Source organism: Festucalex cinctus, chromosome 5, assembly GCF_051991245.1.
Source record: "Festucalex cinctus isolate MCC-2025b chromosome 5, RoL_Fcin_1.0, whole genome shotgun sequence".
Lineage (NCBI taxonomy): Eukaryota > Metazoa > Chordata > Actinopteri > Syngnathiformes > Syngnathidae > Festucalex > Festucalex cinctus.
Window position 1 is genome coordinate 4,210,862 of NC_135415.1, and position 25,526 is coordinate 4,236,387.

A 25,526-nucleotide genomic window follows, 5' to 3' on the forward strand; every position below is an offset into this window, starting at 1 on the left:
TGTGCAGTGGATCAAAAAATGTCAAAAACTTCCTCATAACATTAAATGTTGAAAAAATTAACATAAGTGCTCTTCAAATTTGGCGGGCAAAAACTGTTGATAAAAAGCCTTTTTAATAAGGTGATTAATTATTATGACTAATCAAAATTATAAAATCAATCTGATTAAAAATGTAATTGTTTGACAATATTGTAAAGAAAAAAAAAGTGCCTTCAGTTCCCATTTAAGTGAACATGTGATTTTGTTATAGAGCGCATTAAGTGGACTTCGCTATGCCGGGCAATAAAAACAGCATCCCACCATACCAACCAAGTGGCAGCAAACAGTGAGTTGTACTATTATTTTATATACTGTAATATGCTATATTGTTGTCTGTAGTTGAAGATGCATGCTCTCAATGTGGAGGCAGCAGTTATAATATTTTGCTGGTTGATACACTTGCGTCTGGTGTATTGCCCGGCCAAAGACATTTTGCTGCCCATTGATAAGTTTTGTTGATGGGGGCGGAGGACTATGAATAAATGCCCCATCCACTGATTAATACCCAAGACCACCAGCCCCTCGGCACACCCCTCTAAACCATGGAGGACCAAAACTGCCAAAATTCAAAATAAATAAATGACTAACTAAATAAATAAATGGCTAAAAAATAATATAAAAAAATATATAATTTGAAAATTATATCCAAAAAATAAATATAAATGGAAATAAATCCGTTTTTATTTTCACGTTTTGGCATTTATTTATTTATTTATTTATTTATTTATTTATTTATTTATTTATTTATTTATTTATTTATTTATTCATTTATTTAGTCATTTATCCATCCATCCATCCATTTTCTTGACCGCTTATTCCTCACAAGGGTCGCGGGGGGTGCTGGCGCCTATCTCAGCTGGCTCTGGGCAGTAGGCGGGGGACACCCTGGACTGGTTGCCAGCCAATCGCATGGCACACAGAGACGAACAACCATCCACACCCACAAGCACACCTAGGGACAATTCGGAGCGCCCAATTAACCTGCCACGCATGTCTTTGGAATGTGGGAGGAGACCTGAGTACCCGGAGAAGACCCACGTGGGCACGGGCGGAACATGCAAACTCCACCCAGGAAGGCCGAAGCCTGGGCTCGAACCGGAGTCCTCAGAACTGGGAGGCGGACGTGCTAACCACTCGACACCGTGCCGCCCATGTACATTAATTCAATTTAAAAAAACAAAACAAAGAAAAATATATGCACATGAATTTGGCCATATTTAAAAAGGCATTTTGGTTATACATCTGGTTAAGATACAGTCTTATGGGTCCCCCTGGTAGCGCTGATGAAAAATTGTGGCACCCTCCATTTTTTTAAGTTGCCCATCCTTGACTGATTTCATCTCAGTAACGATTTTTTTTTTCTTTCCTTTTAAAAAAGTAGCGATAAATTATTTGCCATCTGCTAGTGCTGCCTGCGCAAATCAGAGCCACATAAATTGAGTGTATGGATGCCTTTTATTGTTACACACTCAAACTAATTACGTACAAATATGTGTACTATTACTCACCGTCAGAAACATGAGTAGAGGTAGGCATTTAACTTTTCCAGTTTATGTTAAACCGTCAATTGTTTTTGTTTTTTTTAGTAAAACAAAAATGAATTTCAAATTCTGTCTCCTTTATTGCAGCCACAGCAGCAGGTACAGGCATAGTGAGCTCATGTCCAATCCGGCATTTTCCTACCATCCAGCAGACAAGATGCTTCACTTCTATCGCTGGAGTTCCCCACCAGGTGTGATGAAGATACTTTGCATCTTGATCATCATCATGTGCGTGGCCGTGTTTGCCTGTGTGGCCTCCACACTTGCCTGGGACTACGATATGAACGCCATCGGTCTGGGCGGTAGCACCGGCTTGGTGCCAGGCTACGGCTCCTACGGCGGCGGATCATACGGTGGCGCGTTCGGCGGCAGTTATGGTGGCTCATATGGAGGAGGCATTGGCGGTTCCTATAGTGGCTATGGAGGTGGCTATGGAGGTGGTTATGGAGGAACGACACAAATGGATCCAAGAGCTGGAAAAGGCTTCATTATTGCCATCGCCGCCATCACCTTCATAGCTGTGCTAATCATCTTTGTCTTGGTCGTGTCAAGACAAAGGGCTGCTCGCTCGTCAAAGTTCTACCTCGCAACAATCATCATCTGTGCTATCTTGGCATTTTTGATGATCATTGCCACTATTGTGTACCTGGTGGCTGTAAATCCAACCGCCCAGTCCTCGGGCTCCATTTACTACAATCAGGTTCGCCAGCTGTGTGCTCAGTATCAAAACCAGAACCAGGCAACGGGTATCTTCCTCAACCAATACCTGTACCATTACTGTGTGGTGGAACCCCAAGAGGTGAGACACCAACATACCCTTTCATTGTTTCATGGCTTTGCAATGTGTGTATTATTTTTTAGAAAGTCACTAGTATTAAAATCAATTTAGTTTAGCTTTTGGGTATTTTTGTGATTCTGTCTTTCCTCAATTTGTGGCCTCTCTTGGGGAAAAAAAAAGTGCACCTGTTTGGTAGTTGAGTATATCAACACCTCTCTCTCTCTCTCTCTCTCTCTCTCTATATATATATATATATATATATATATATGTGTGTGTGTGTGTATATATATATATATATATATATATATATATATATATATATATATATATATATATATATATATATATATATATATATGTATATGTGTGTATGTATGTATATATGTGTATGTATATATATCTGGCGCCTATCACAGCTGGCTCTGGGCAGTAGGCGGGGGACACCCTGGACTGGTTGCCAGCCAATCGCAGGGCACACAGAGATGAACAACCATCCACACTCACAAGCACACCTAGGGACAATTCGGAGCGCCCAATTAACCTGCCATGCATGTCTTTGGAATGTGGGAGGAGACCGGAGTACCCGGAGAAGACCCACGCAGGCACGGGGAGAACATGCAAACTCCGCCCAGGAATGGCCGAAGCCTGGACTCGAACCGGAGTCCTCAGAACTGGGAGGCAACGTGCTAACCAGTCAGCCACCATATATATATATATATATATATATATATATATATATATATGTATATATATATATATATATATATATATATATATGGTGGCTGACTGGTTAGCACGTTGCCTCCCAGTTCTGAGGCAATATATATTGAATATATATATATTGAATATATATATATATATATATATATATATATATATATATATATATATATATATATATATATATATATGTACACACACACACACACACGTGTATCCAATCACAGGTATCACAGCTCACCTGTTTTCTCGGTTTGGTCATGTGACATTCACAAGCTGAGGTGTGATTGGTTACCTGAGCCCTTGTGATGTCATTTTCAGACGACAGCAAGTTGCAAAATGTGTTTTTAACGGTACTAATTGTACATGAAAAATAATGAAAATATCAAATTTATTATAGGCAAAATATTAATGTTTGACTGCCAAAAATGGCTAAATAAGTAAAGTATCGCTTTAATATTGAGGAACTTACTTTCTAATGCAACCACATATTGAGTTCCTCCACATATTGACTTGATTTATATACAAATAAGGGCTAAAACATGTCTTGTGAAAATGAAACTGCACTAAAAAAAAAACAAAAAAAAAAAACAAAACTAGCCACCAGAGGGTGCTAGAACTACACAAATGGAAATCAACCTGACTTTTTTTTTTTTTTTTTTTTTTTTTTTAAACAGACGTGCTACTTTTAGTGACACGACGGCAATATATTGTGGCAGTTTTAATATCGCGATATCACGATATTGCCATTATCGTTACATCCCTAGTATTAACGCAGATTAATCACACTTAATATTGACAGTGGATGATTATGTTAAAGGTAGCACTTGTTTGAGCAATAAACATTACAACATTAAAGTAAAGCATTGAATAAATGTTTGCATTCAGAAATTTAGAATATTTGTTCATGTCAAATTATTGGGGTCCTTTTTTTTGTTTGTTTGTTTTCCATTTTAAATTATGCAAGTAATTAACTGATTAGAAAAAGAGAATGAGAGAGTGCAGCGGATCAAAAAATGTCGAAGACGTCCTGTTAACATTAAATGTTGAAAGAATTAACACATAACAGGTGCTCTTCAAATTTGGTGGGCAAGAAAATGTTGATAAATGTTGATACAATTGGTCTTTTTTTTTTTTTTTGGCAGGCCATAGCAATTGTCTTGGGCTTCCTGGTGTTTATTGCCCTCATCATTCTCCTGGTGTTTGCTGTTAAGACACGCTCCAGCATCAGGCGCTGGGGCAGAGACCGCATTCTATGGGAGGAGGTTAAGGTTGTCAATGATAGTCACAGCATTGGAGAGTGGGTGAGTGCCTATTTTTGTTTGCTAGATTCTGAATCATATACTGTGGAAAAAAAAAAAAGAATAATAGTAGGTATGAAAAGCAGACAATGCCTTTTTAAAATACACCCTCAAAATGTTATTATTTATTTTTATTTTTTTTCGTAAAAAACACAGAAGGAAGTGCATTATCACAAAGAAAAGCCTGTATTACTGTTATTTGTCAACACTGGAGTGATTTTACTTTGAATTTTAATTTTAAAAATCACCTGGTATGAGGTTTGCAGCAATGACACCAACCATCCTCTGGACGCCCTGATACTGTATCAAATGTTCACGAAATTGTACCTTGTTGTAGAGTTGCAGTCTCCACTCGTGATGTGACGTTTACGAACGAATCGAATCTTTTGAACGGCTCGTCATTGTGAACGATGGGAACCGGGTCTTCGTGGGAAGCCGTTCTATCCCCTCCCCCCTCCTTCCCACTTGCAGAGGAAAGCGCCGTTTTGAGCTTGGTGCAAATGCAAAAAAAAAAAACACAACAAAACAAAACTTAAGTAACTTCTCACTGCGCATGCACAATGGCGCAAGTTAGGAAAAAAATGTTCAATATATTGTTTGTTGATGGTTACAGCATCTTAAGCTTTATAAGCTGTTTCTCAACTCAACTTTATTTATAAAGCGCTTTAAAAACAGGCATTGCTGTATACAAAGTGCTGTACATGAAACAGAAATCAGTTGTGCATTAAAGAATATAGTAACAAAAAACAAGATCACAGCAAACATTCTGAAGTGAGCATACGTTTTTGTTTTAATAAGAAGTAGGCGAGTGAATAAATAAATAAATAAATTCATAGATAAATAAATAGAATAAACATCAAATTCATACACACCACAAAACACCACAATCTACCAGCCACTTAAACACTTAAAGAATTGTGATGTATTACGAATCCCAGTATTCGATTTTTGAGTAAAACATGCCATTTTCAAAAAAATGCTTAAAAAACAAAAACAAAAATAAAATAAAAAAACATAAAAGAGCCAGTCTTTTGAACGGCTCTTTTACGTGAACGGCTCCTGAATGAACGGCTCCCCTGAAAGAGCCAAAAGTCCCATCACTCCACTCCACTAGGAAGGTCTACTGTTAGCCTAGCATCAAATGAGCGGATTTTTGGTGGGCGTGGCCAAGGTTTTTGACTACAAAATGAGTTGGGCGTGGCCAAGTCTCATCTTTTCCGTGTGCTCCTGTTTACAAACGGGGTCTTCGCGTCCCAGCACCTGAAGTAATATTGGCTCATTAGTTTCAATAGTCTGTACCGATCCCGGGGTAAGTGAAAGATGTTCTGCTAATCCACGTTTGTATTGTCCCAAATTCCTGAAGCAGTCATCAGTAAAATGTTTGCCACAAACTGTCAGGGCTGCTAACCCTCCTCACGATACACATTTTCTGGGTGCAGCTACTGGGATTTGCACCCCCGTACTGGTCGAACCATAAGTCCTACGGGGAAAATGAACACATCTGGGTCCACCTCGGCTGCGACGTCGGTGCCGGCCCTCCACGACCCTCCGGGCAGGAGATACAGGACCACGAAATCGGCCACCCCACTCGCAGGAACTAACACATTTTGGGAATATTTAATGCATAAATAAAGTCCAACCACAGCCTATCTGTAGCAGAAGAAAAATGTTTTTGTTGTCCTCTGTACAATCTGGTTCAGAGCAGTTCCTATGGTTGTTTTTCTGCCATGCTGTCCTCCTGCTGCTGCTGCTGCTGTTTGTTCCTGGGTTGGAAATCTCCGGCGGCGGGAGGGGTTGAAAATTGTGAGGATGGAGTTCCCGCTAAGCTAGTGACATGTGAAACCGAAAAAGGTGGGGTTAGTGACGTGTAAAACCGATCTGCTAAAATCGCCTATTTGAGAGTGCTGTTTGACCTACTTTGATACAAACGGCCATAGAAAAGGGAAACATGGATCGCTTATCTTACAACTTGGGGACTTTGTCAGGCTGTAGTAAGACATATTTATGACCAAAACCCCCCAAAAAGTGAACATTTCATATGAGGTGACCTTTAAGTGAGAAATGCTATTATGTACTATATGATGCCCATTTAACATAAAAAAAAAAAAAAAGGAATGAATAAATGATGTCAAAGTGAGATGATTGCAGGCATACAAGCAAATAGGAGAAACAACCTTCTTTTTGGTGAAGATAAAAATAAAGTTATTTAAGTGTACGCCAAATGAGAAAATTCTTTGACACGATCTTATTTTCTGTTATGTATTTCAGATCATGCCTTATCTTAACCCGGTGGTATTTGTTTGCTCCTGGTCTGAATTCTGGGCATTTCTGAGTGAGATTGTTTGTTTGTTCATGACATTCTTTTTATTATTTTTATTATTTTTATTTATACTTATATCTTCTTCTTTAAATGTTTCTTAATTCAGTCAGGCATTTTCAAAAAAAATTAGCCGCATTTTTCGCCTGTTTTTGTATTTCAGTCATAATTTTAGGTCCACACGATGCGCTTTGTGGTCTGAAATGCAATTGTGTTTCCACAGAGTGACGTAAGAGCGGAGTTTCATCAACAGTTTCTGGGTGCGGTCAATTGAAACATTTTTTAAGTGTGTGTGCATCTGTATCAATTCAAATGTTTCATAATTCCAAAAATCATATCGCTCCAAACAAGCATAAACCTGTAAAAATGCTTCCACCCATGTTGTTATCCTTCCTTGTTGATTTCTTATCCCCAGCAAAGACTTCAAAGTTGACGTTGGCTTTTTTGTAACGGCTGTCTTTGGCTACTTGTTTGTGCAGTAGTATTCAGGCATGCAGGGAGCAATGGAACAAGTTTGACTTGCTGAACAGCTTTTCTACCATCTGAGGAGAAAAAAAATGCTGTAGTATAAACAAGTAATATGTGTGAAATTGTCTCTTGCTACAGGTGAAAAATGTGTCAGGTGAGCCAGAAACACTGGTGAATGACCATAACGATCAAGTTGGGGCACCTCAGGGCTACATTGACCAAATGGACCAAAACAAGCCTCTTTACATGCCAGGGTAAGCCATTCAGCATAATGAGATATTTTGAAAAACAAACAATATTTTCCAACTCAAACTGGGGTCAGTGTTTCATATTATTAAATCTGTTAGTGCACTGAAGAATTAGAAGGATAACACTGATCAACACAAATTTCAGGGCTGAGAAAGTTTTCAAGGTGTTTGGGTATTTTGATGTCGCTTGAAGTGATTATACGCCATTGGTATTTTTTTTATGCTACAACTATGATGAGGCTGTATAATGTCTTTCCAGGCATGCCACTAGACTTAGACTTGACTTTATTGATCCCTTTGGGATGGCTCCCTCTGGGAAATTTACATGTCCAGCAGCAATGAGAACAGATAATAAAATGAAAAATAATTCAATCAATCAATAAGGTTATTACACCAGAGATAATAACAATAATAATAATAATAAAATGAAAAATAAGAAATAATTCAATCAATAAATACGGTTATTACACCAGAGATTGAATTAATAATAATAATAATAACTAGAGCTGCGAGCAGCTATAAAGGGCCCTCGCAACCCGGGCCACGTTGGGGTACTTGCACGTCGGGGTACTGGCACGTTGGGGTACTGTCAAATAGGACAAGACCATCTAAAATGTTTTTGACAAGCCTTGTGTGTGCAAAGTTTAATCAAAACGCAAAATATGGTGTGCAATTCCCAAAATAAATTCAAAATGGTGGACTTCCTTTTAGGTTTAGCATACGGCTACAGAATACCTTTTGTAGGTCTTAAGCTAATAGGTATGCCTCCCAGTTTTCATAAATCTTGGTCAAGTCATCTTTAGTTGTGTATCGCTTGAATCATACAATTGGAAATGCTCCATAAAAATGCATAGAGGGCGCTATTGAGCACAACGTTGGGTTACTTGCACGTCAGGGTACTGGCACGTTGGGGTACTGTTACATGGAACAAGGACCATTTAAAATGTTAGTTTTTTCCATGGCTTGTCTGTGCAAAGTTTAATGAGAAAGGCCAAAAATGATGTATAATTCCCAAAATAAAATCAAAATAGCGGACTTCCTCTTTGGTTTGGCAAATGGCTACATAATACTTTTTTGTAGGTCTAGCATAATCATACAATCGGAAATGCTTCATAAAAATGTCTAGAGGGCGCTATTTATTGCAAATTGCACAATAAATCTCTAAAAATTCATGTTCATGACAAGTCTGATGTGTTTGCAAAGTTTCATGAGTTTTCATGTGTATAAAAAAAAAAAAAAAGCAGCACTTGACAACTGTTACATGGAACAAGGACCATTTAAAATGTTACTTTTTTCCATGCCTTGTCTGTGCAAAGTTTAATGAAAAAGGCCAAAAATTATGTATAATTCCCAAAATAAAATCAAAATAGCGGACTTCCTCTTTGGTTTGGCAAATGGCTACATAATACTTTTTTGTAGGTCTAGCATAATCATACAATCGGAAAGGCTTCATAAAAATGTCTAGAGGGCGCTATTTATTGCAAATTGCACAATAAATCTCTGAAAATTCATGTTCATGACGAGTCTGATGTGTTTGCAAAGTTTCATGAGTTTTCATGTGTATAAAAAAAAAAAGCAGCACTTGACAAACAATGCATTGCTATGGCAACAGCGTGTTACAAAATAAAAAACTTTCGATTACTTTGCATCTTAAACATCTTAAGATGAAACACACCAAGTTTGAAGACAGTCGGATAAATTTTGTAGGAGGGGTTCGTTAAAATATGACCCCTGAAAAAGGCCACAAAAAATGGCAACAAATCCCATCATAAATCAAAATGGCAGACTTCCTGTTTGGTTTAGCACATGGTTCCAAGAGACTTTTTTGTACATCGTGGGCTCTTATGTATGCCTGCAAAAGAGGAGTTTTTTAGCTCAAAATGTGATGCCCGGCCCCTGGGGGACTTCCTGTTAGGTTAAGCACATGGCACCAAGAGACTTTTTTTGTACATCCTGGACTGTTACATATGTCTACAATTTTTCGTCGCTCTAGCTGCTTCGTACAACTGGGAATGCTTCATTAATAAGATTTTTTTTCCTTTGCAAAAAGTGCATGCCACGACAACAGCGTGTGACGAAATAAAAAACTTTCAATCACTTTTCATTTTCAACATCTTAAGATGAATCACACCAAGTTTGAAGATGATCGGATAAACTCTGTAGGAGGAGTTTGTTAAAATATGACCCCTATGAAATGGCCCAAAAAAATGGCAACACATTCCAAAGTAAATCAAAATGGCGGACGTCCTGTTAGGTTTAGCATATGGTTCAAAAAGAGTTTTTTGTACCTCGAGGGCTGTTATATACCTCTACAAATTTTGGTAACTCTATGTGAAACGTACAGCCGGGTATGCTTTGTTAAAGAGGAGTTTTTTAGCTCAAAATGTGATGCCCGGCCCCTGGGGGACTTCCTGTTGGGTTTAGCACAGGGCACCAAGAGACTTTTTTGTACATCTTGGGCTGTTACATATGTCTACAAATTTTCGTAGCTCTAGCTGCTTCGTACAAATGGGAATGCTTCTTTAAGGATATTTTTTTTCCTTTAAAAACAGTGCATGCCATGACAACAGTGTGCGACGAAATACAAAGCTTTCAATAACTTTTCATCTTCAACATCTTAAGATGAATCACACCAAGTTTGAAGATGATCGGATAAACACTGTAGGAGGAGTTCGTTAAAATAAGACCCCAATGAAATGGCCAAAAAAATGGCAACACGTTCCAAAATAAATCAAAATGGTGGACTTCCTGTTAGGTTTAGCATATGGTTCAAAAAGAGTTTTTTGTAGGTCATAGCCTGTGACATATGTGTACCAATTTTCGTAGCTCTAGATTAAACGTACAACCGGCAATGCTTCGTGAAGTAAGAATTTTTAAACTCTAAATTTGATGCGCCGCCACCGTCATATAGTATATCAAAAACTTTTCATTTTTCACAATGATGTTGTCCCAGGTGTTGAGATGGTACATCCCAAGTTTGAAGTCTATCGGGTTAACCGTGTAGGAGAAGCAGGCAAAAGTATGACCCCTGTAAATGTGCAAAAATTGGCAAAAATTGGACATTTAAATACTCATACCTCACTTTCTGTCTATTTTAGGGTACACACTTCAAAGAGGTTTTTGTTCATTGGGATGTGCTACAGGTGCCACACAATTTTCATAGCCGTCGGACAATCGTAGCGGGACAGGGATCCGTTTAACCTATGTAGGGGGCGCTAAGGAGCCATTTTTCTGTTATCATGTATGGCGACTTTAAAATATCAAATTTTTCGCCAGGCCTGATGTGCGTGTAAAGTTTGGTGAGTTTTCGTTCACGTTTAGTGTCTCAAAAATGCGATTGTTTGCGGAGAAGAAAAAGAAGAATAATAAGAAGAATTCCTACAAAAACAATAGGGCCTCGCAGCGGCACCGCCGCCGCCGCTGCTCGGGCCCTAATAATAACAACAAAATGAAAAATAAAAATTCAATCAATCAATAAATAAGGTTATTACACCAGAGATTGAATTAATAATAATAATAATAATAATAATAAGAAAAATAAAATAAAAAATAAAAATTCAATCAATCAATAAATAAGGTTATTACACCGGAGATTGAATTAAATAAATTGTGTGTAGGGATGTAACAATTAGGGCAATATCGTGATATTGTGATATTAAAACAGCCACAATATCGTCTGACAAGGCGAGGTAAAGTAGGACTCAGACGCAGGCGTAAGGTAAGCCACCAAGGCAGCAGGTTTATTTCCGGCCAACAGGTGTCTCCTCTCAAGCTGAGAGGAGAACAGGGAAGCAAAAAAGTGGAGAACAAAAAGCGCTCCACTAGGGAGGAAAAAACAGGCAAAAGGTACTGGGGACAACGAAAAGCGCTCCGCTAGGGAGGAAAAAGGGCACAAGGCAAAAGGGGTAACAAAAGGCGCTCCACTGGGGAGGAAAAAGCACAAAAACAAGGCAAAAACACTTGGCAACATGAACGAGGACATAAGGACTGTGGGACGCTTCCATGCACTGACTGTGACACTTCGGCACTGAGGGGAGAATGCAGGTGGCTTTTATTGCTGTAGGTGATTGGTGGCAGGTGGTGATAATCAAGGGCGGGGACCGGTAATTATGGAGCGGCAGGAAGGGCAAGTGACCTGGGGTGAGATGAGAGTTAGGTTTTTCAAAGTAAAACAGGAAACATGGATAACAAAACAAAAGCATGGCCGTCACACCGGTGGCGGCGTGACAGTACCCCCCCCTCAACGGCCGGCTCTTGACGGCCCAGGAATGTCAGGGTGCTCAGCGTAAAAGTCGTCAATGAGGGAGGGATCAACGATGAACCGGGAGGGGACCCATTGTCTTTCCTCCGGGCCGTACCCCTCCCAGTCGACAAGGTATTGCCTCCCGCGGCCCCGATTACGAACATCTAAAAGTTTTCTGACCTTGTAAACGGGGCCGCCTTCAATCATCTCTGGGGGGGGCGGGTTGGGTTCGGAGGGCACCAGTGGGCTTTCGTGGACAGGCTTGACTTGGCTGACGTGGAATGTAGGATGGACTCTGAGGGATCGTGGCAGACGGAGTCGAACGGCGGCAGGCCCTATGGACTTGGTTACTGGGAAAGGCCCCACAAATCGCGGGGCCAGCTTTGGACATGGTACCTTGAGTCGGAGGTGTTTGGCTGATAGCCACACCCGCTGGCCTGGGCGATATTCGGGTGCCGGTCTCCTCTTCCGGTCGGCGGCCCTCTTCACCCGATCTCCCTGGCGTTGAAGCGCCGTCCGGGCCGCCGACCAGACTTTGTGGCACCGACGGATCATGGCCTGGACCGAGGGGACCGTTGTCTCCTCCTCCAGTTCAGCGAAGAATGGTGGATCGTAGCCGTGGACGCATTTAAACGGGGTAAGACCTGTGGCAGATGTGGGCAATGAGTTGTGTGCGAGCTCGACCCATACCAGATACTTGCTCCAGGTGGTTGGGTTCTGGGAGACAAGGCATCGGAGGCCGGTTTCGAGCTGCTGATTTAGCCGTTCTGCCTGTCCATTGGCCTCAGGGTGGTATCCAGACGTCAGGTTGGCTTTGGCACCTAAGGCTTTACAAAACTGAGTCCAGAAGCGGGAGACAAACTGTGGTCCACGGTCAGAGACGATGTGTAGAGGGAAACCATAAAACCGGAATATGTGGTGGATCATGATGTCGGCTGTAGCTTTGGCGGATGGGAGCTTGGATAGTGGAATAAAGTGAACCATCTTGGAGAATCTGTCGACAACGGTGAGAATTGTGGTTTTACCATGGGACGGGGGTAGTCCGGTTACGAAGTCCAAAGATATTTCTGCCCATGGTCTGGATGGGATTGGTAACGGTTAGAGAAGGCCCATCCGGGACTGATTTGAAGTCTTGTTGCGGGAACAAGTCGGACAGGCAGCTACGTACTCTTTTATCGTGGTTTCCATTGCCGGCCACCAGAATCTCCGGGCAACAGCATACATGGTCCTGCGAACTCCAGGATGACAAAATAGTCGTGATGTGTGAGCCCAGTGGATTACCTGGGCTCGGAGCCCCTCAGGTACGAAGAGCCGACGTGGAGGGCATGCCGTGGGAGGAGTGACATCTCGAAGAGCCTTCTTGACGTCGTCTTCAATCTGCCATCTCATGGCCCCCGACTATGCAATCGCGGGGCAAAATTGTCTCAGGCTCGGTCTCTACTGGCTCGGACTCGTGGACTCTTGATAAAGCGTCAGCTTTGACGTTTCGGTTGCCTGGCCTGTAGGTCAGAGAGAATGAGAAGCGGTTAAAAAACAAAACCATCTGGCCTGTCGAGGGTTGAGTCTCTTGGCCTGGCGTAAATATTCCAAGTTTCTATGGTCAGTCCAGATCACGAAGGGGTGTTCAGCTCCTTCCAACCAGTGTCTCCACTCTTCGAGAGCCACCTTTACTGCTAGCAACTCCCGATCTCCGACCGAGTAGTTGCGTTCCGCTTTTGATAGCTTCCGTGAAAGGAAGGCGCAGGGATGTGTCTTGCCGTCCTCTTGACATCGCTGGGACAGTACTGCCCCAATCCCAATATTCGAGGCGTCCACCTCCACCACGAACTGGCGTTTGGGGTCAGGGACTTTGAGGATTGGGGCATTGGTAAAGCGAACCTTTAAGTCCTCAAATGCTCTTTCGGCTTCCGGGGTCCACAGGAATCGAACCTGTGGAGAGGTCAAGGCATGTAGGGGAGCGGCAATGGTGCTGAAGTTTCTAATGAATCGACGGTAAAAGTTGGCGAATCCGAGGAACTGCTGAACTTTCTTTCGTGAGTCCGGCGTGGGCCAATCTCGCACGGCGCTGACCTTGTCTGAGTCCATCTCCACCCTTCCGGGTGAAACGACAAATCCCAGGAAGGAGATGGTGTTGACGTGGAACAGGCTCTTTTCTGCTTTCACGTACAGCTGATGATCCAGCAGGCGTTGCAAGACTCGGCTCACGTGGTTTCGATGGCTTGCTTGGTCAGGAGAGTAGATCAGGATATCATCCAGGTAGACGTACACAAAGTGGTCGATGAAATCCTTGAGTACTTCGTTTATCATGGCCTGGAAGACTGCTGGAGCGTTCGTGAGGCCGAAAGGCATGACTAGGTACTCGTAATGTCCCCGGGGAGTGTTAAAACCAGTCTTCCATTCATCTCCCTCGCGGATCCGGATGAGGTGATAGGCGTTCCGGAGATCGAGCTTTGTGAAGATCTTAGCTTGTTGCAGCTGGTCAAACACAGAGGACATCAATGGCAGTGGGTACCGGTTCTTAACCGTGATGTCATTCAAGGGGCTGTAGTCAATGCATGGGCGTAGGGATCCATCCTTTTTGCTCACAAAGAAGAAGCCTGCTCCTGCAGGCGAGGAAGACGGTCGGATGAGGCCGGCTTTCAAGGAGTCGTCAATGTAAGTGTTCATGGCCTGGCGTTCTGGTCCTGAGACCGAGTACAGTCTCCCCTTGGGGATGGTTGATCCGGGGATCAAGTCAATTGGGCAGTCATAAGGTCGATGCGGAGGAAGAGTCATGGCCTTAGTTTTACTGAATACCTCCCGCAGGTGGTGGTAGCAGGAGGGAACGGTGTGCAGGTTCGGGTATTCCTCTTGAGCGGACGAGGCGAGGGACACCTGGTGAACCTTGGCTGTGGTGGTCCGAGGTGCTGTTTGTTCCAACCCGTGAGTCTTACAGTCCTTTCCCCACTCCAGTATGACTCCGGAGTTCCAGTCGATCCTGGGGTTGTGTAAACGCAGCCAAGGGAGTCCCAGAACCAAAGTGGGGGAAGAAGCCTGGAAAACATGGAAACGAAGAGACTCGAGGTGCTGTCCGATTCGTACTTCCAGGGGTTCGGTGATGTGGGTGATACTGAAGAGCTCCTTGCCATTCAGCGCTCTAGCCTGGATGGTCAGGGGAAGGGGTTCGGTGGTGGCTCGTACTTTCTTTACGAGGCCCCAGTCCATGAGGCTCTCGTCGGAACCGGAGTCGATGAGGGCTGCCAGCTCGGTGGTGAGATTGCGGTGGGTTATCCGGATTTGCGTGAGCCTGTGATCCTTGGCGGGTCGGGGTGACGGGGAACTCACCGGTGAGCCTCCTTTAGCGGTGCAGGTTCCCACCAGGTGGCCAAGATCACCACAGTAGAAGCATCGGCCCTCTCGGCGGCGACGCTGTCGCTCCTCGGGCGTTAGTCGAGCCCTTCCAAGCTGCATGGGTTCCTCCCTGCTTCGGAGTCCGCCGATCGTGGTCAGTTCCTGGCGACGATGATCGGTGCGGATCGCGAGGGAGATTAAAGCGTCCAAGTCCGTGGGAAGTTCCACGGGGATCAGAAGTTCTTGAATAGCGGGTGAGAGTCCTTTCATGAAGTGATCATGTAGCGCTGTGGCGTTCCAGCCACTGTTCGTTGCCAATGTTCGAAAACGGACAGCGTAATCGCTGACAGGCTCTTTGCCTTGTTGAAGCCGGCTCAATGCTCGTGCCTTCTCTCGGTCGTTGTTCTCTGGATCAAAGACTTGGCGCAAAGCGATTTGAAAGTCCTGTACGCTTTGGCAGACCGAGGAACCCCTGGCCCATTCTGCGGTCGCCCAGGTTTTGGCCCGTCCCGTCAGGTGAGACACCATGAAGGCCACTCGGGACCGGGCTGTGGGAAATGCCTGTGGTAGGTGTTCAAAATGAATGTCGCATTCCGTGAGGAAAGTCTGACAGCGCCCGGGTTCACCGGAGTATCGTTCTGGGGAGGCCAGTCTTAATCCTACCCCGGTGAATGGCGTGGTCGGGACGGAGAGTTCAGGAGGAGGAAGTTGTCCGGTGGGAGCTGGCGCTCGACGCTGTGAGAGGCTCACCAGCTCGTGGACCTGGCTGGACAATTTCCCCAACTGTGATATCATGGATTGTTGGATCCGGTCCTGGTTGTCAAGCCGGGCCTCCTGGCTCTGCAGTGCAGCCTCGACCTTGCCTGCTGGGTCCATGCTGGCCGAAGTGTACTGACAAGGCGAGGTAAAGTAGGACTCAGACGCAGGCGTAAGGTAAGCCACCAAGGCAGCAGGTTTATTTCCGGCCAACAGGTGTCTCCTCTCAAGCTGAGAGGAGAACAGGGAAGCAAAAAAGTGGAGAACAAAAAGCGCTCCACTAGGGAGGAAAAAACAGGCAAAAGGTACTGGGGACAACGAAAAGCGCTCCGCTAGGGAGGAAAAAGGGCACAAGGCAAAAGGGGTAACAAAAGGCGCTCCACTGGGGAGGAAAAAGCACAAAAACAAGGCAAAAACACTTGGCAACATGAACGAGGACATAAGGACTGTGGGACGCTTCCATGCACTGACTGTGACACTTCGGCACTGAGGGGAGAATGCAGGTGGCTTTTATTGCTGTAGGTGATTGGTGGCAGGTGGTGATAATCAAGGGCGGGGACCGGTAATTATGGAGCGGCAGGAAGGGCAAGTGACCTGGGGTGAGATGAGAGTTAGGTTTTTCAAAGTAAAACAGGAAACATGGATAACAAAACAAAAGCATGGCCGTCACACCGGTGGCGGCGTGACAATCGTCGTCGTCATGTTCACAATATTTTTTTATTATTTAAAAGGAACATCTGTTAAAAAAAAGTCAGGTTGATTTTCATTTGTGCAGTTCTAGCACCCTCTAGTTACTAGTTCATTAGTGCAATTTAATTTTCATTAGGGATGTTTTGGCCTTCTATGTTTAAAACCTATGCTAATTGTCAGATGAAGGGCAACCTAATTTGCTTGTGAAGCGATCAATGTGTGCGTGCATTAGCAAGTAAGTGCCTCAATATTGTTATTAGAGATTGTAGGTGGTTTATAGGCATTGCTGTTATGTACAAAAGCACAATATTGTGTTTTTTTTTAGTATGAGCTGTTTTTTTTTTTTTTTTGTTTTTTTTACAATATTGTCATCTTTTTTAAATATCGCCAACCCCCCCAAATATCGTGATAATTATCGTATCGTGACCTTCACATCGTGATATCGTATCATGATGTTTGGATATCGTTACTTCCCTACTACAGTGTTCTTTCACGTTTGATGCAATCTCACGAAAGACGCAATCGCAAAGAGCCTTTCATATGCAAATCATGTTTCATGTGAACATCAAACAAAATTCAGAAAATTAGGCAATATTAGCAGTAAACAAATGCAAAAAAACAAGCAATGCAGTGAAAGAGTGGTCGTCTTGCAACCCTGAGGTTGTTGGTTTGATCCCAGGCCATTGTGACCGTGCCGATGTATCTTTGAGCAAGATACTGAACACCCAGGTGCTCCTGATGCTGTGTCATCAGTAGGGATGTAACGATATCCGAACATCACGATACGATATCACCATATGAAGATTACGATACGATAACTATCACGATATTGTGGGGATGTTGGCGATTTTTAAAAAAGGTCACAATATTGTAAAAAAAAAAAAAAGCACCATATTGTGTGTCGTCAAAATGTACAGCTCTGTGAGGGCCTTGGGTTGGAAGGTGGAAAAGCGCTATATAAATGAAGTACCATTTACAAATATTACTTTTAGCAACAATCAAAGTACATTATGTAAATTGTGAACGTACATTATCAATCAATTATCCATCCATCCATCCATCCATAACTACCTCCTGTCTGAAATAGGTATCCCAAAAACTGGAGCCATTACAAAGAAAGTGATGTCATTTTTTAACTCGGCAGCCCATAATTACCCACAAACCATTAAAATATCTTTGGCACTCGGAAAAAAAAATGTTGGTCAGTCATGCCTCCAACTTAACATGAAAATAAACTTCAATGACATCTTAAAGCATTCAATAATGGTGTTGATGCCACAGACTTCCGACTTCCGTAAGTCGCACACCTACGCTGTTTCCAGTTACTGTTGTGACATATTGGTCGGCCCGTGTCCCAATACTTGCACTTCCACCCTTGTACCCCTCAATTTCGTGTTCCCGTATTCAATTGTAAACTTGTTAATGAATTGACAAAAATTCGCTTTCTTAAATAATTCACCTTATTTTTAATCTATCGTTCAAATATCGGTTTCATTAATTTATTTTTTTGTGCAAATATTCAATTGTTAAATCTTTCAACGAAGGATCCCCATTACTAGTTATGGATACAACAATTTTCACATTACCTTTTTCTTCCAGTATTTCCTTTATGGCCAAATATATGTCCTATCCTCTCATATGTGTTTTCAAAACTGTGATACCCTAAATGTCCTCTATATGTTTTCGTCTCCTGATAGAATCGGACATACACCAAAAGCTGAGGATTGACACATCAGTTGATGAATTCATCCGCAGCTAACGCAATACAGAGGAGTTCAGAGTGAGAGGAGGGGAGGAGAGAGGAGAGGAGAGGTGGAGAGAGGAGAGGGAGAGGGAGAGGGAGAAAGAGAAAGAGGGAGGGCGAGAAAGAGAGGTGCTTACTGAGGCTTTAAAGGGATCGTTCGGATTTTTTTACATGAATCTCAATTTCATCCTCACCTTCAGTGTGTGCGATTAGCACTGACTTACCCCTGACAGCGTTCTGTGACACGAGTTCTGGTCCGGTGTTGGACAAGAGGAAAATAGTCCAGCAAGCTGGCTGGGGTCACGGAAATTAAGTGTTTTTCTTCTAAAAACAATTTGGGGTTCAAAAGAGCGATACAGCGCCTTCTAGCGGAAGGATCAGCTGTCTGCAGTGCTTCGATCAGCTGCCTACAGGGCGACGCGCAGTGATACGAACGAACAGGAACGTAGTGGCAGGCGGTAATGGCGTCTGACTTTTTTCAGAAAAGGAGTATTGTGATGCAAATGTATCATTCTTTTGAACACAAATTGTTTTTAGAAGAAAAACGCTTTATTTTCGAGACCTCAGCCAGCTTGCTGGACTATTTTCCTCTCGTCCAACACCGGACCGGAACTCGTGTCACAGAACGCTGTCAGGGGTACGTCAGTGCTGATCGCACACACTGGAGGTGAGGATGAAATTGAGATTCATGTCAAAAAATCCGAACGATCTCTTTAAAGCACTTCATGTTCATATTTTTTTAAATGGCCTGATGTGAGGTAAATTTACACAGTTTCTTTTTGTGAGGCTGAAAATAGTTTCCTTGTCAATGTTGGGTTGATTATTATAATTTTATTTATTTCATAATGCACAGCAACTTTTGTTTTGAAGGCAAGTTGATAAAAAATGAAGATGCCTGTCAAAAATTTTGCATGGTGTATTGTTCATTTCATAGTGTTAGGACTGAGGGAGTTTTCTTTTCTCTTACTGTACGACAGAAGAACAAAAAACACTATTTATTATTATTATTTTTAAGTAAAGTAACTTAAAATAGTTTCTTTTGTAATTAAATAATTGGTAAAGTAATTAGTTACCTTTTCAGAGAAGTAACTATAATTATAACTTTATTTTTCAAAACTTGAACAACACTGCGAATAAATGGAGGCATGTTGCAGTTAGTTGTAGAAGCTAAAAATTTGGTCCCTTCCAAATTCCTTACCTCTGGCAAAGAGTGCTAACCAACTAGCTTGTGTTTTACAGAATTAGCTTGTCTGTTTTTGTCTTTCAATTAATAACAGTGCTCAGTGCTCTTGCTAGCTAAATGGCTACGTAAGCTAACCAAGCTGTTTAGCAAAAACAATGGGCAACTGCTGAGAGTCAAAACATGCCAACAGATGATGTGAATGCAGATTAGGGTCTTATCTAGCTAACACAAATAACTGAACTACTGTTGCAACAAAAGGACATGTACAGCGACAACAGGTTTTCAGTCATCTAGGTCACGGTAATCTTCAAGGTGAAATCAAGGCAACTGAGGCAAATAAGAAGAGTCCAGTTGAGTAAACATTTTCGGATTACTAACCTTGCCTGCAAGCTGCATTCTCACAGTATTTGTGAGTTCACAAACACCTGAGAAATCATCTTTTTGAAAGACGAACAGCAGGAGGCATGCCGTTGATGACATTTTCATCTGTTGCCGTTGAAAAGTTCGGTAGGCGTACACAAGTTGCTGCATCACCCAACTATGTCGAACAATTGAACTGAATGTCCCGCCATTCCCAAACAGATCACATTGGAGCACTCCAAGATTGATATTGCGGTGGACTCCTTTAAATGATTCACATAATTGTCAATCTGGCTCTTGCCAAGCTTGTTAACAGCAACAGGAAAAGTTTGAAAATTTGCCACAATATATATGTGCATATTCTCATTTATCCAGGTCATTTTTTTCTCATGGCAACTGGACTGCTCTGTTTGTCTTAGAACAGGGGTGGGCACACTCAGTCCTCGAGGGCCGGAGTCCTGCAGGTTTTGGATGTTTCCCTTCTCCAACACAGCTGCTTTATGATCAGCTCATCAGCAAGCCTGATAACACTCTTGTTGATTGGAATCGGCTTGTGTTGGAAGAGGGAAACCTCCAAAACCTGCAGGACTCTGGCCTTGAGGACCGAGTTTGCCCACCCTTGTCTTTGAAGATGTTTTGCGTCTCATCTGCGAAGGCTTCATTAGTTCATGCAACAAGGCTTGAATAGAACAGACCAACCGAATATTGTTGCATAAGAACAAAGTTGTAGAAAAAAGAAAATAAATCCAAATGTCAGCCAGAAAGGCTAGTTTGTTTTATTCAAACTAGGGTTGGCATTGGATCATTGTGGCTAAACAAACAGTATAAAACTCTTTTAGCCACATTTGAGTGTAGTTAACTACAACATTGCATGTTTATGTTTCATCTGTGTCTTGCAACATCAGAGATGTTGTATCCCTTTTTTTTTTTTTTTTTTTTTTTGTAATTTATTTTCTTTTTTTTTCTTTTTTGTTTATTTTTTATTTTTTTTATTTTTTATTTATTTTTTAAATATATATATAAAAAAAAAAGAGATATTGTATCCCAAATCACTCACAGATCACTTTAGGGAGGATGTTTTTGGTTTTGGGTTGTAGGCCTCGTTCGATAGCTAACTGCACGTTGTAGTACTAGAAATGAGACACGAGTTGTCATCAATAAGAATGTGGCACTTCCCCCGAATTGCGGTATCTGGGGGTGCTGAGTCTAATGTGTCTGGATTGTTTCGCTGTGTCACGACAGTCATTAATATGATGATATTTAAAAAAAGATCACAATACTGTAAAAAAAAAAAAGAAGCTCATACAAAAAAGCACAATATTGTGCTTTTGTACATAACAACAATGCATATAAACCACCTACAATCTCTAATAACAATATTGACACACTTCCTTGCTAATGCAAGCACACATTGATCGCTTCACAAGCAAATACGGTTCCCCTTCATCTGACAATTAGCATAGATTTTAAACATCGAAGGCCAAAACATCCCTAATGAAAATGTAATTGCACTAATAAGGTAGCCACTACAGGGTGCTAGAACTGCACAAATGGAAATCAACATGACTTTTTTTTTTCACAGATGTGTTCCTTTTAAATATTGTGAACATGACGACGATATTGTGGCGGTTTTAATATCACGATATCACGATATTGCCCTTATCGTTAAATCCCTAATATACAGTATACATAATTTTGCACGCATGCTTGTTGAACAAACCAATATCAATGTTCATGGGTAACAATTCATATTAAGGAGGTACTTCAGGGAAGTAAACATAACTAGAATATTAGCAACAATGTCTCTCTTAATGGGATAGATGGAAAAGTCTCATTTGAAACTTGTTTGCAGGAATTCCGATATCTCCAGCACAATGGATGGCCTAAAGGCCAGACTGAATGATTATGACACAGGTCCGGATTCAGGAGACGACCTTGAGGAGGAGAACTTCAGCAAGTAAGTAGATCAGACAATATTGTGATTAGCTTGTTTTAAAATTGACTATAAGCTTTTTTTTTTTTTTTAAGGTCTTTTATTTGAGTCGCCGCCATTTCCAGTAATGATACTGATTGGAGCCTTTTCTTTACTTTCCATGTGATGTTTTATCTCCTTCCTCTGAAGATTGTTTCCTTCCATTGTGGATGAGGAGGAGCGTCTGACCTACAAACAAGAGTTTGAGCGGGATTATCATGAGTACAAGAGAATTCAACTAGAACTGGACAACATAAACGAGAACCTCGCTCAACTGGATCGAGAACTGGACAAGCATCCAGATGGCAGTCCGCAGTTTCTGGTAAGGTTAAAGTAACCCCGGGTTTACACCGGTTGCGGTTGCGGTGCGGCTGCGGTGCGGCTGCGGTGCGGTGCGTCTTGACTGCGTGCTCCGGACGGGTCAATTTTTTGGCCAATCCACACCGGCTCCGCACAGCTGCGGTCCGGCAGCTCCGTCGCCGACCACTTCCCGCCGTGTCTCGCGTGACCGCGCGGTCATGTGGCATTAAAAACAACGACAAACACACAGAAAGTCTGTGCTCAACATAGAAGCAGAAAGAGAGGTGGACTTTTTTTATTTTGTGGCTTTCTACCTCCAATATAAACCTCTCCTCGTCCATGTTCGCTGGTGTCTAAACCGTGAATGAGCACCTCGCACGTTAACTCCAGGCCCGTCTACGCCCACATCACGTTTTGCTAGCATGCTTGCGAAATAGGAGCTGGCGAGTGTTTTATCTTGAAAGGTAACCGGAAATTTATTTCGAAACTGCGTCGGTCTTCCTGTCCCGCTCGATGTGTTTTGTGCTACCTTGCCATTTGCCGGAGGCCTACCGCTGTGGCGTCCGGCAAAAATATCTATCCTTGCGGAAGGGCTGCGGCACGCCGCAGCTGAGACGCAGTCGACACGCAACGCACCCGCAAGCGGTGTAAACTGCACCATTCGAATGAATGGAATCTAATTGCTCGCCGGAACGCACCGCAACCGCACCGCAACTGCAACCGGTGTAAACCCGGGGTAAGACTATTCCAGCCCTTCTCAAAGTCAATCGGTGGCCAAGAGGTTGGTTAAAGTAAAAGGATGGTTGGAAAAAGTGAAAAAAATAAAAAGGAAAAAAACAAAAAAATGTGGTCCCGTGTCCCCTCAGAGTTGGGGCGTGCAACTCTTTGGTAGTGGCAAAATTACGGCAAAATTCGGAGCTGCACGTGGCCCACAACTTTGGTCGGGCCTGTAGCCTGGCAGACAAATGGCAGCATTAATTTCGTCAACGAAAAATTTTCGTCAGAATTTTCGCCACGAACATTTTTTTTTTCAGACGAAAATTAATATTCACTGCCTTTGACAAGTATACTTGTCAATTGTATTTTTTAGAGCGGTGCTAAATGGGGGTGAATCTGATTATGCTCCACTGTAAATATCAAACTTGGAAACAACTTACTGATGCCCAACCGCCTGTAGATGACATCATTGCCCCATTTTATACGAAATAAACACAGTTTCAGAGTCCATGGGAGAAATGGCTGTATTTTGGCAAACCTACATTTTTCTACAGTCGATTCTAAAAGAACGGGACAACAAAAAGTAGGGAGTCTATTCTGTCATTTGGTAGATTCGGTTTATATATCCATCCATCCATCCATCCATTTTCTTGACCGCTTATTCCTCACAAGGGTCGCGGGGGGTGCTGGCGCTTATCTCAGCTGGCTCTGGGCAGTAGGCGGGGGACACCCTGGACTGGTTGCCAACCAATCGCAGGGCACACGGAGACAAACAACCATCCACACTCACACGCACACCTAGGGACAATTCAGAGCGCCCAATTAACCTGCCATGCATGTCTTTGGAATGTGGGAGGAGACCGGAGTACCCGGAGAAGACCCACGCGGGCACGGGGAGAACATGCAAACTCCACCCAGGAAGGTCCGAGCCTGGACTCGAACCGGAGACCTCAGAACTGGGAAGCGGACGTGCTAACCACTCGACTACCGTGCCGCCCCGGTTTATATATAATTATTGAATGTAATATCACGTGAGTATTGGAAATTTAAAAATTTTCTATAATGACTGGCAGTGAATGAGTTAAACGAGAACTAAAATAGCAGCCATTCATTGAAACTAAAACGATAACTAAAATTGACTGACAATTCAGTCAATGACTTAAACGAAATAGAAAACAAAACAGTGACGAAAATTCACACAATCCAATCAGAAGGAATGAAACGCGGGTTGGAGAAAAAAAAACAACTCAGAAACTGTTCAGTCTTCACTTTAGTTAATGTTCAACACGTCCGGTCCACGACAAAGTGTGAATTTATCGGGTAATGTGACCGCATGACTGTCGTGAAAGACAAAAAAAAAATCACATAGTTTGAGCTCGGCATTTGACTCCATTAGTTTCAATGAAAAGTTGGTAGCAGGCTATCAGCCAGACTACCCGTAATGCACCGCGTTGCCGAGATGCGCACTTCGCTTATTTCATCATATGCACTTTTGTAATACGGTCCAACCTCCATTTTTTTTTTTGCCATATAAATGAATTTCTATTGTAAAATGTCATTTTCAGGATGCCATGGAAGAGTACACCAGACTGAAGAATGTCAAGAAAGTAAGTCATTTAAAATGTCACAAGTGGGCTTTTTGTTTCTAACATAACATTGTTTCAGATTGGTTTTTGCATTTCTTTTATTTCAGTCTCCCGAGTACCAGATCAATAGGAGGCGGCTCAAATATCTCAGGTCCAAGCTGTCCCACATCAAAAGGATGATCAGTGACTATGACCATCGACCTTGAATCTTGAGTTGTTATCCTGGGAATGATACAAACGTGTGTCTCACAACCTTTTTCTCATTTTTCAAGACTCATCACAGGCCTGTACAAAAAAGCTAATATAATTTAAGAGTTAAGCTAGCAGGGATTTATGTGGCTTTCCTTGTTAAGTTTTTTTATTATTTTTTTTATTCATGAACTATGAAGAGAATTTGAGGTAGATTTTTCATGTGTACATAAATTATGTTTGGATTATTTTATTTCTAGTAACATTTAAGGAAAATTATTTTCATTTTTTTTGTAAAGCATTTTAAATATACTTTCTTAAAATCACAGCTAATATACTACTATACTCATTTCAGCCTTTAAAATCATTTGACCAGCTCTTGTAAACATTTGCTTTACAATTGTACATGCTTTTTAATTGTAGTTTTTACCTTAACTGAAATAAAATGTTACACTAGAATTTTGTATTTTTTTGTCATGAACTTGGATTTTTATTTGTACTGCCTAATGCTAAGTTTTCTTTTTACTATCGATTCATGTTTATGTTATGTGAACTCCAAGAGTGTAAATGAAAAAAAATAAAATAAATTCACTTAAACAAAAAGTACGAGGAAAACCGATTATGAGAACTGAATGTATACATTGAACACTGACCCAACACACATGAGGAAGGTACAATTGTTTATTTTGGGAAAGATTTAGGGATCTCAGCGGGTTTTCTCAATCTACGGTACCTTAATTTCCATATGACTTAACCCTTGTAAACAGTATTTGGTTTACTATTAACCATGTTGTTGTTTTTTAAATATGATTTATTGATTTGTAACAACATAAATAAAATATTACTCTAAATTTTGTTGTATTGTTTGTCATGAACATGGATTTGTAATCGTACTGCCTACAATGTAAAGTTTTACCCCGCTTAAACTAAAAAAAATTATGTCCAGATATCACATCTAAAATATTTGACTTCACAGAAACTAAATTGAGTGACTTCATATGACCTGATTATCCACGACCCTTTTAAGGAGGAAGCGGTTAAGAA

The 25,526-nt window shown here is 42.0% G+C and overlaps 2 protein-coding genes across 3 annotated transcripts in view; one reads left to right on the plus strand and one right to left on the minus strand.

Annotated features, from left to right (window-relative positions):
* Positions 1-4,727, minus strand: part of gtf2h2 (general transcription factor IIH, polypeptide 2) — a 98,123-nt gene extending 93,396 nt beyond the window's left edge. Inside the window, exon 1 of the mRNA XM_077520619.1 lies at positions 4,707-4,727. The gene's annotated coding sequence lies outside the window, so the exon portion shown is untranslated. The remainder of the gene's footprint in view (positions 1-4,706) is intronic.
* Positions 1-25,333, plus strand: part of oclnb (occludin b) — a 28,123-nt gene extending 2,790 nt beyond the window's left edge. Inside the window, exons 3-10 of one of the 2 annotated variants that reach the window (XM_077520614.1) lie at positions 251-325; positions 1,668-2,379; positions 4,224-4,382; positions 7,303-7,418; positions 21,571-21,675; positions 21,841-22,012; positions 24,273-24,314; positions 24,401-25,333. In XM_077520614.1, coding sequence (XP_077376740.1) covers positions 273-325; positions 1,668-2,379; positions 4,224-4,382; positions 7,303-7,418; positions 21,571-21,675; positions 21,841-22,012; positions 24,273-24,314; positions 24,401-24,499 — 1,458 coding nt within the window. In that variant the 5' untranslated portion in view covers positions 251-272 and the 3' untranslated portion in view covers positions 24,500-25,333. The remainder of the gene's footprint in view (positions 1-250; positions 326-1,667; positions 2,380-4,223; positions 4,383-7,302; positions 7,419-21,570; positions 21,676-21,840; positions 22,013-24,272; positions 24,315-24,400) is intronic. The other variant, XM_077520615.1, reaches the window with a different exon arrangement.
* Positions 25,334-25,526: the final 193 nt, after the last annotated feature.